This window comes from Lathyrus oleraceus, chromosome 3 (assembly GCF_024323335.1).
Source record: "Lathyrus oleraceus cultivar Zhongwan6 chromosome 3, CAAS_Psat_ZW6_1.0, whole genome shotgun sequence".
Classification (NCBI taxonomy): Eukaryota; Viridiplantae; Streptophyta; class Magnoliopsida; order Fabales; family Fabaceae; genus Lathyrus; species Lathyrus oleraceus.
The window spans coordinates 33,941,275-33,953,085 of NC_066581.1; the positions used below are offsets into that span (position 1 = coordinate 33,941,275).

General features: G+C 34.3%; 1 protein-coding gene across 1 annotated transcript; it reads right to left on the reverse strand.

Annotated features, from left to right (window-relative positions):
• Positions 1 to 3,036: 3,036 nt before the first annotated feature.
• Positions 3,037 to 8,733, reverse strand: LOC127132305 (phytyl ester synthase 1, chloroplastic). Its single transcript, XM_051061218.1, has 13 exons — positions 8,247 to 8,733; positions 7,993 to 8,044; positions 6,451 to 6,506; positions 6,155 to 6,313; positions 5,961 to 6,065; positions 5,582 to 5,688; positions 5,334 to 5,455; positions 5,122 to 5,230; positions 4,481 to 4,614; positions 4,022 to 4,391; positions 3,819 to 3,932; positions 3,531 to 3,616; positions 3,037 to 3,452 (listed from the first exon to the last, which is right to left on the reverse strand). Exons 1-13 carry the CDS (start codon positions 8,680 to 8,682, stop codon positions 3,149 to 3,151), a joined length of 2,154 nt encoding a protein of 717 aa, XP_050917175.1. The 5' UTR covers positions 8,683 to 8,733; the 3' UTR covers positions 3,037 to 3,148.
• Between the last annotated feature and the right edge of the window lie 3,078 nt (positions 8,734 to 11,811).

Below are 11,811 nucleotides of genomic sequence, written 5' to 3' on the forward strand. Positions count from 1 at the left end.
TACTTTTATTATTATATTACAAATTTTTGACGATGATTTATTTTTCCGCAGGACCGTGATCCACTAAAATTTATTAACTATGGGTGAAAGATTATTGGCTTGCATTAGCCTAATGACAAGTGGTTTCAGGCTGCTTTGTCTTTATTTGGCATGAATGACTTATGCAAGACCAATTATGTTACGATGAACCAAAGGATGCTTAATGCATTTGTGGAGAGACGATACACTGAAACCTCATCATTTCATCTACGACTTGGTGAGATGTCTATCACACTCAACGATGTGTCGTGTCTGCTTCTTCCGATTAGGGGGAAGATTTTAAATCATGGAAGGATTTGTAAAGATGAGACACTCGAGTTGATGGTAGACTATTTGGGAGTTGACCCAAAGACTGCCTCGAGGGAGATGGAAAAAACCATAGGGGAATATGCTAGGTTTGAATTCCTGAAAAAAGTATATACATTTGCGCTGCTTAGAGTAGAGAAGTCTAGAGGTGATGACGAGCAGATGAGGCAACATAGAGCGTATCATATGAGAGCATACTTGTTATATATGATTGACACTACCATTTTTATGGACAAGAGTGCCACTTATGTGGATGTCATCTACGTACGATACTTCGAGGTTTGAGCGGATCCATGAGTACAACTAGGAGGCCGCTTGTTTGGTCTGCTTGTACTCTAAGTTATCCGAGGACTGTAGGTGGAAGACGAAGCAGGTGACAGACAACATCACACTTTTTACGGTAATATTTATTGGTCTTTTAGTGTTTGTGTGTCATTTCGTTACATTTTTGCAGCGGCTTTACTAATGATTCGTGTGTTCCAACACTTTTTTAAGCTTGAATCCTCCACCACTTCACACGTATCTCCAGCTGGTTGTGTGTATTGACATATACTTAGGATATGTCGCGTGCTTCTGCATTTGTCCCGCTCATAGGAAACCAAATGATATAGTTGTTTCGAGTATATCTTGACCGCTTGATAGCCAAGGATATGCACTTTAACATCTATGTCGATCACCGTGAGATGCGGCCATTTGACGATATAGTGTTATACTCTAGATGATTGACTTGTGGTTTACGTCTAACATTTTCTCATCTTCCTGAGCGCGTCATGCAGTAGTTCGACTACACCCTGACTATTCCTAGACATCGCGTTGTCTCTGCTCCTCCTACTATGACACATAGAGATATGGATGTCATGTTTGATGATTATCTTAGTCGTTTGGTATCAAAAAAGGCGCAAAGTACCATAGCTAAGAGTGATTGGAGCTATGTAGACGGATACATCAGATGGTTCTTTAGGGTGTCACATCCATATATGGTGCAGGCTGCTTCAAGAGATTCACCGAGACCATCTCATCAAGAGATACTAGAGATAAACATGGCAACGGGGCAGGTCGGGGACGGTTTTTACTTCCCCCAAACCCGAATCCCCAAACAATCCTCGTTCTCCGCCCCAAACCCAAACGGGGATGAAGAATCAAAACCCAAACTCGTCCCAAACGGGTTCGGGTAACCCTGCCTCGCTACTATTCATTTAGTGAAATCAATTTTTTTAATATAAATATTTATTTTTTTCAAAACAAAATTACATTACAAATAATAAAATAAAATAATTTTAAAAAATTTCATTTATACATTTCAAATATTTTAAATAATAAATTAAAATTAAAATATAAAAACATTGAACACATATTTAATATTTTAAATTCTCAAAAATAAATTATAATGTACATGATAAAATAAACTGGACGGATTCGGGGTGAATACTAGTATCCCCATTACCCGACCCATCCCCATATTTTATAATCGGGGAAAACCCAAACCCAGTCAAAACGGATTTTCCCCGTCAAATTCGAGGCGGGTTCGGATGTATATCCACGGGTACGGGTTATGTTTTCATGCCTACTAGAGGAGGAGGATGAATGGTTAGGTCATGCTCATGATGTATTGCCTAGATGTCGTTGCATTGTGGAGATTACGCAGACATGCATTGATAGAAGCATCTTTCCTGATGGTTCTGAGGTGAGTGAGATCCTAGATGCCACTATGACGGATGCACGAGAGACACTGATGTACTGGAGATAACGTCTAAGGACGAGGGGCAGAGAAGACCATAAAACTAACTTAACATGCATTGTTTTGATGGGTTACGGAGATGCATCTCCGTAAATCCTAAACGAAGATGCATCTCTAAATCAATAAATGTTTAAAATAGATCTTTCAAAGAGGATGCATGGGTGTATTTTAAAAATATTTCAAATATGCATCTCCGGATAAATTGTAACATTTTGACTTAAGACAAGATACGTCCAGAGATGCAACTCCGAAATTTGAGGGACATTTTGAGTTTTTGATGTTTTTCTACTCCATTGAATATTTTTCCATGGATGAGATAAATAATTTTCAGAATTATTAAATATTTTTTTAACATTATTAAACTACTATATCTATGTATAAAATATGATTTTTTTTTCTTTCTAAAAATAATATAATATTGTTTTTAATGTTATAAAATATAAATTATTTTATATTTAATTACCTTCGGTTGAACCTCGGTCCGACTTCGATTAAACCTTTAAACTTTGAATCCATATCTACTCCGATCTTATGTCCGTTTCAATTTTGATTACTTGTGATCAGTAGATAGAATGTGTATATTATAATTAGGCATATTTGTTTTTCTTTAATTAGAACATTTCCTATTCTGTGCAAAGTAAGTTGTATCTATAATTTCACCAAAATGGAATCCATGAAAGTTGAAGAAAAATGTCTGAGCTATAAACTATGACAAGCTTGATTTGATTGTGTCTTAATAAATTCAAACAAAAGTTTATATACAAATTTAGAAGAGCTCTAGACTCTCCTATATATCATCATTAAGATTGTTAACAAGATCAACCAATATATCAATAATTTAACTTCATTGACTAACACAAAAATTTAGTTCATTTCAATTTGCAAAGAATGGCAGAATAGGTATTATGCTTACATAGGAGAATTTAATTGAAACCATAAATATTTTATATAAATAAAGAAAATCAGTATTATTTTTTATTATAATGATGATCATCATCATCCACAGTTTCCAAATAATTATGTTACATAAAAAAGAATAACATAATGTATGATATCAACAAATTTTCATGGCTTAAATGTTGGGGTTTGATCAGTTTCAGAAGGATAAAATGTCTGATACATTTTCCTATCTATTAAATTCCTATAAGGATCCTCCTCTCTCTTCTTGATCAAGTAATCTATGTTTTTCTCAACTTCAGACTTAATCTGCAGGTACAATTCGTTTGCATTTTCTCTGTCTTTTACTATATTCTCCATGCCTTTCAATCTTATTGGCTTCCCAAATAGATAGTAAAATCGGCCCGGTATTTTCGGTAGAAGCACGGGAAATGACAGATTTTGGTTCGCCACCTCGCCACTTTCCTCGTTTCTAAAGGTTGAAAAATATCACATTCTTTGACCTATTGAATAAAATCACATTTCATAAACTCAAGTGAAGAATAATTACCTAATTCTGACCGAGTCTCGATTAAGATCTTTGATGTAATCGTTGAGTATCGGAATCTTCATTAAGTCGTTGTAGTCAAGAGCTATCTGTAATAAGATTCAATCAGAAAAAGTCCAATACATTCGACATATACTTAAATATTAAGAGTCCCGTTAAACCAGCTCAGTTGATAGCTGTGCAGAGACATAAGATACAGGGACGCAGGTTCAAACCCGCGACATCCCACCAGCCACCAGGCTACTTGACCAAAAAATGTTAAAGATGTTGGAGAGAAAAGAAGAAACCTACTTCAGCTATATCATCTTCGCCTACAGCTCCAAACGGCACAATGGTAGCGCCAAATCGTGCCGCCATTCTCACGAATTCTGGATGATTAGGCCAAATCAACTTGTATTCTTCACCCTGGCATTATAAGTTTACATGGAAAATGTAAGAGTGTAAAATAATTTCGGACTGAAAATACGATTAAATAAAGATAGTCGTTGATGAACCTTGAAATGGAGAGCCTCGCGAGCACCACCAGGATATAGGAGAACATGAGATTTAGTTGAAAGTAATTTAAAAAGATTGCTTGCTGATACAGGCACACCACCGAATATCTTCACCCAATCAACCATAGAAAACTCGGAAGAAGTACTCTCCATTTTTCCGGTAAACAGTTCAGGATGGGCTATTCCGCGAAGAGCAATACCCTTCTGACTTAAAAATTCATCTGTAAGTGAGATAAGTTCTAATCCCAACAACATGTGATAACCGACGAATAAGACAGGACCTTCATCTGGAACACCTGATAGACCTTTTACTATCTGTCCGTCCTCCAATGTAGAGAACATCACAGATCCGGTAACAGAGCGAAATAATCTGTCATTCACATCATGTCAATAACATATTAGCAATGAAAATCTGTATCTATTCAATGTGGCAAGCATAATATTGCTAAAACAAATTACCCGACTACTTGATCCATTGCGTATCTGAATTCTGTCATACTGGGGGGAATGAAGTCCATGACCAAATCATGCCTCCTCGTACGGCGGTACATGCAAGTCCCCTTGATGATTGTTAGCAGACCAATACAATCTTCCTGCACTACCATGGAGAGCATAATTAATCAACTGCGATGCAGCTGTTACCACCGAAGATTACATAGGTAGAAGAAATCATATTTAAGGAATACACACTAAATGTCAAAAGCCTCTTCCAGAGCCGTCTCAAGTTATTGGAGGCCCTGTGTAGACTAGTTACAGTTTAATCACGACAAAACAAAATAGAGACCCTATTTAACTACAATTTAACCGTGACAAACATTTTGAGACCCTATTTAATCACAGAATAAACTTTGGGCTAATTGCGGTTGTCCATCTTGCACGCCCTCAAAGACGGTCCTGTCTCTTTCATCAGACATGACATTCAAACGGTTGTTCGACACATTATAAGAGATTATCCTTCCACTAGACCTAAACACTGACCAATGGTTCAATTTCAAATGAATGATCAAAATCAGAAATAATATTAGGTCACATGTTTATTTAAAAAAGTCGCATGATTAGTGTTGATGATAGTTGTAAGTATCTCTATCTATAACACATACCAAAAGAAGGGTGTGTCCGTTGTCCTTAAAGATACGAATTTTGCAGTTCTTCAACGTACCCGCGAGTCTTTGAGCTTCATTTACACTGGGAAGCATGTTATCCTTGCCACTAGAAAGGAAACATCGTCGATCTCAAAAACCAATTTGAGAAAACCAACTTAAAAGCAATGTATACATTTGAATGAGACATCCAATAATAGAGAGATAAGAACCTAGCAAGTACAAGTACTTCAGCTCGGACAGCATGCAGACGCGAATTAGTATATGCAGCAGCTGATTGGAGAAGTTTAATCTTCCAAAGTAGAGTGTCTTTTGGTATAATATCAGCCAGCTCCTGGCAATAGATCACACAGAGTAAATGGAAAATGATAGAGGAAAAGATGGATACTACTACAAAATAAGGGATACCGACAAGTTTACAAGGTAAATTCATTAGAGCATAAAGTCAAAAGCTTCTTACAGGAAGACATGGCAGCAATGAAGTAAGGTTGTTTGACAGTTGTTCCATTATCTTCGTAGGAGGAAGCCCGTTTCCAATATTGACTGATGCCATCTTCAACGGTTCACCTGAAGTTATGAAATTATGTGTGAAAAATGACATGCAAAAGGATTATATCACACTGAAAATCAGACCATCTCAAGTTTTTGGAAATAGAAGCTAAGCACTATTTAACCACAATTTAACCGTGACAAATATTTTATAAGACTCTATTTAACTACGATTTAACCATGACAAATTTTTAGTTATGTGTGGTAATCTGCTTTGCACGCTCTCAAAGACGGCCCTGATGAAAATGCAAATGGAAAAGTCGAGAGTGTTGAGAAATCAGATTGTTTACCCATGATAAAACTAAGAAGAAATGGAACAGTTACATGTAGTTCATCCGGCATAGCCTCCAAGATAGGTAACAAAGGTTGCAACTGAGATCTACCAAAGGATGTAGCTGTGATTCAAATTGGAAAAAAACATTAGCAAATAAATAAAATATGTGAATAAATTGGACAAAAAGAATACAAACGTTGATAGACTAACCAGGATTGACTAAAATAAGTATTAGATCAACGGTTGGATTACGAGCGGCAACGGCAAGTGCAAGGCATCCACCTAAGGAATCGCCGACCAGATAAATCGGCTTCTTTGGCGATTGAGCATACTCAAGTTTAACAGCTTCTTCAACAAGTTTCACCAGTCCTTCATAAAATCAAAAAAACAAAAAGGAAAAGCTTTCAGTTCATGAACAAATAAATAATAATGCACAACAATAATGGCTTCATTCATAATAATGAACATCAGGAAGTTGACAAAAGCATACGTTAAAAAGCAAAGACCTTCAAATGGCGTTCGATCATGAACAGGAATGTGCAAGCAACGAACTTCAAAAAACCTGTTGTGCGAAAAGCAAATCTGATAATAAGAGGAAGCAAAAAATATAAACTACATAGAGTAAATCTTCTGAACAGCACAATAAACTTGGAATCAGTACAATATATGAGCAGCATAATAAAGTAAAAGAGTTCATCGCAGATTTAGTTTAAATTATAAGGATGGCGTAATTTGGCATCTAAATTAAAGAAAATTTAAAATAATAACACCATTGAAATTGAAAATCTATGATTAGACTTGTTTGTTAGATTTATATTTTTTGAGCTACTTATTTTAAACAAATTTTCTTTTGAACTTGTTAAATTATGGAAGGATGATTATGAGCTATTAATCAAATTTGTTGAATTTTGTGATTTATAGATTATTTTGTCTATGTATTATAATTTTTATGGGTATTCATGGGTACGGATCCATTCAAGAATTAGCTGACTCAAACCGAACCAATCCATAAATTATTCAAACATATTCATTTACCGGGATACTCAACCCAACTCATAACAACTCGTATAGATTTGGTTCGGGTATCGGATTTGAATATTTCAACCCGTCGACCCAATCTATTGACTTGCCTTTAGTAATTTCTTATTATTTTTTTATTATTATTTTAAATAAAAACATAAAACTAATATCTCATTAATAATCATAATTTTTTCAAAAAAAAATTATTGTCCATCAATAATACTATTAGATAAATGAGTTTACTTAATTCTAAGATTAAATATTATCATATTTTCTTTTGTATCATTTCCAAGTTATATATTTTATGGAAATAACATGTTTTGTAAAATTTTATACTATTATCCAATGTTACGTTGTGTTAATGAATTTTATTAGATATTATATGATATGTTTCATCAAATTTGAGTATTTTAAATTAATATGATTGTATTGAGTTAATTTGAAACACAACCACGAACCCAACCCAACCCATAAATTAACGGATCGGTTGGGATTGATATTAACAATGAAACTGAGGGGTTAGACGAAGAACCCAACCCATTGAAATTTGAACAAGTTGGATAACGGATTAGGTCAAATCCGATCCAACCCCTGTAGACAACCCTAATAACTTTAATGTTTTTGTGTGTGTATATATATATATATATATGTCAAATATCATTTTGCCCTTCGATAACATCTTAAGTATCATACTACTATCCTAATTTTAGGATGTTTCACATGCCATCCTATCCTACTTAAAATCTCTTGCTTGACTATCTTGCTTAGAGACATAGACATTGACATGTTATTGACAACAGAACTAGTAATAATTAAATTGTAAAACCACTTACTCTAATCACCTAATCACCTTCAAGTAGAATTTCCAACAGCAAAAATAGTGAAAGTGACTAATGTCTCCTACATACAATTTAATTATAAAAGCACTTACTCTAATCACCTAAACACGTGGTTATTAAACAAATTCAAATTTATAATAATGTTTCCGTTATTATACAATACAATAGAATAAAGTAAAAACAACATACCTAGCAAGAGCTTGATGATGCAAAGATAGACCCAATCCAGTCCCATCCATCCCTACAATATTTAAATCCAAAAACTACACATGACCAACCCATTCTTCACATCCAAATATAATAAACATAATCATCAAAACCAACCAAACAAAAAAAAAATTCTTCACATCCAAATTTATTTTGAATTTAATCACTCAAACAATTAATTATTTTTAAAATAATGGCATAAATGATTTTTGTAGAGATAGTAGTGAGTGGTTTACCTGGTAGAAACATCATAGTGGGAGAATCTTTGGAAGGATGAATGCATTCGATTGGGCAAAACCAACGTGGTGGCCCACCATCAAACTTGCAAATCTCTTTGGATGCAGCAAAGTAATCTTCCACCGTACGATTTCCATATCCATCGTCCCAAAGTGGTGCCAAACCAGCTTCTTCATCATCAACATCAACAACTCTAGAACTCAATGATGAAGGGACCTTGCTTTTTACTACATCTTTGATAGCAGAACCGTTTTGGTTTGTTTCAACAGAAACAGAAGAAGAAGCTCTGTTGAATGCATCGGATTCGGAAGATAGGACATCTAAGTTACGTGGTGGTTGATAAACTTGGAGTTTACGGCGGTGTTTTCTTAGAGATGTTGTTGTCGTTACGGTGGAAATGGGTGAAACTCCGAAACCCATTGTTGAAGAAGCCATGACACTGGCTTCTTTCGGAACACAAGCGAATAAAGTTGGCTTCTTTTTATGTTAAAATTAATTATTTTTATTTTTATTTAAATCATAAATTTTTTTATCTAAACACCGACTCTTCTAGATATTTACTCCCCACACATATTAAAAATAATGAATACATAAAATATAGATAATAATAATTTTATTAAATAAAAATAATATTAATTAAAAAATAAAATTAAAAAATATATATTAAAAAAAAAATAGATCATTTTTTGAAACATTTTTTTATGGATTATTAATTATGGACGGAGGGAGTATTTATGTACAATATTCGAGGTATGTGATTCAAAATATATTGTTTATCAAATAATTTATTGGTGGGTTGTCTGTCATAGTATTTTTTTAAAATAAAATAAGATTAAAATTCAATTTTTAAAAGTGAAATCATGAATTTGAACATGTTTATATTTGAGATTTCTATAAAGCTATTAAGGAAACTACATTTGATTTGAGCCGACTTAATAGATTGTTTTTTAGTGTATTTTTTTGACAAAATTAAATTTTATGATTAGAATTAATTTACGCATCTACATTTGATATCTCTATATAACTATCAATTGAAAGTATATGATATCTCTGTACAGTTATCATTTGAGTTGTCTTAATCAATTGTTTCTTAATATTTTTCTTTGAAAAAATGAAATTTAATAATTAAAATTTGTTTTTTAATATTTCTATATAACCTTCAATTGAGCCATTTTAGTATTTTTCTTTATAAAGTTAACTTGTTGAAAAGAATAAAGAATGGTGGTGGTGATGTTGAGTGGAAGGAAATGTTACATTACAGAGCGTGGTTGTGTTGTGTTGGATGGAATCACGTGTTTGGTTTTGAGCGGGAGAAGTGAAAGAAAGGAGGAGTGATAGAAGCGAAATTGGAGGTACACACAAATGTTGAGTTGTGACTTGTGTGCCAGAGGTTGCCACACATTCAAATGAATAATTATGTCCTTCCTATTAACTTCCTAATTACACGCATTCATCTTTGTTTTTTCTTAAATATATGAGAAACAAACTCGAAAGGAGGATAATTGATGGAAACTTTTCAATTAAATGTTCATTGAATGTTGCACTTTATAATATTATATAAAATATTTATGTACTATCATTTATTATTATTGTAATAATTCCAAAAAAAAGTCTACAGTATTAATTAGAAAATATTATTAAAAATATGTAATTTTATTTAATATTTTATTTGTCTTTTCATAAAACACTTAAAAGGGATCTTTTTTAAATAACTACTATTTAAAAAAAATCCAAAATAACTGATATTTCAAAAAAAAATCAAAATAACCATCTTTCAAAATAGATGAACTGACGCATCCATTTTGTATTAGGAGGAGGCGCTAGCATCACTAACGCATGCTTTGGAAGCATTTAATATTAGCGTCAAGTGAGTTGGTGCATGCATGTAGTGCATTAGGTGGCGCCAATACTTCTGGCGCCTACATGTCTTGACATGTGTGGCGCTTAGTCCTTTGGCGCATGCATTTTCTTACTCCTTCTATAAATACTTCGCCCTGCATGCAATATTTTTCACACAACTTTTATCCTACAATCACATTTTCTTTCATTCAACTTCACTCTCCTTTAAATTGTTGAGTTTTAACCATGCATGAATACATTCACAAGCGAAATGTCGATTTAATCTTTTCCGTCGTTGCGTCTCCGATAAAGGTTCGACTTTGGAATATAGATTTATTTGAACGTCTTAATCGAACGTTGAACAGTTGGTTAGATGAAGAAATTGGAGATGGTGAAAGGATTAGAAGAATCCAATGGCTTGTGTCCACGTTCAACCAAAATGGAGAAGTGTGTGAATTGGTGGATATTAAGACTGACATAGACGTTCGTAGGATGATGCATTATATCTTCAAAATTGTTTTGATGGTTGTAATTGCTTAGTTGTTGTATTTTAATTGTTTTAGTTGTTTGTGTTGTTGTTTATATAATGGTATTTCCTCAAAAAATTATAATATGAAATAAATTTAGTTTTTCATATATTGCAACAGAGGTGCATGCGAATTTATCTGGTTGTACTCGTTCCAACACTAGGACAGTTAATACGATTGTGACCTGGATGACGGCATGAACTACATAATCTAACCATTTTGTTCGTCGTATCCATTTCGGTTCGAATACGGGTGCTGTTTGGGCGACCATTTTTCTTTCTTCGCATAACATCGTTATGCCAGACGATGTCCCTTTGATATTCTGGCCAGTAATCTTCTTTTGCCACTACAAAAAAACTAATTTTGTAAACATTTGATAGGATGATGACTTTGTAAGCGTCAACTAATAAGTAGGATAGATCCCTTCGAACCTTTGAACATGTCGCAATGACATGGGAGCAGGGCGTACGAAAAGCTTAGAACTTTCCACAGTCGCACCAACCTCTATCTAGTTCTATTATGTACTGTCTCATCGGCATGCCCTCATTGTGATCCATGAACTCGGGAACACTATACCAACATTTAGTGCAGTCAAACACCGTGGCCACGTGTGTGTTTGCTTTGGTAGTTTCATGTCTAATGAATTTCATTGAAGCATCACTAAACAACTGCCCATATTACAACACTGAACTCCATTTGGAACGTCTGGTCTCAAACAACGCCCCTAGCCTGAAATATGTTGCCTGCACCAAAGCGGTTATAGGTGGGTTACAGATGCCTTTGAAGATAGAGTTTATTGATTCCACAAGATTTGTTGTCATGTGGCCCTAACATTGACCGTTGTTGTATGCCTTAGTTCACTTCTCCAATGGAATACTATCGATCCACCGTACTGCATCTGCGTTTGACAATCTTATTTCTTCACGGTAGTGTTTGAAAGAAGGTTCTGATAATGCGTAACCTGCGTTGACAATCTTCTTCCGCAACATTTTGTCTTTGATCTCCCACATAAAATTCTGAGCAATATGTCTAAGACATAAGACATGCATCGAAGAAGGATCTTGCCAGCCATTATCAATGTTATTATATGCACTAATGATTGAAGGGTGTCTGTCGGAGATCAAACATAAGTTAGGTTGAGGTGTAACGTGCAATCGGAGATTTCTTAGGAAAAAACTCCATCCCTCAGCAGTCTCCC

Coding starts and splice junctions, on each gene's coding strand:
- LOC127132305 (XM_051061218.1), bottom strand. CDS start 8,682: ATGGCTTCTTCAACAATGGGTTTCGGAGTTTCACCCATTTCCACCGTA. Junction 8,045..8,246: donor CACTATGATGTTTCTACCAG/GTAAACCACTCA, acceptor TAAATATTGTAG/GGATGGATGGGACTGGATTG. Junction 5,689..5,960: donor TCTTCTTAGTTTTATCATGG/GTAAACAATCTG, acceptor TCATAACTTCAG/GTGAACCGTTGAAGATGGCA.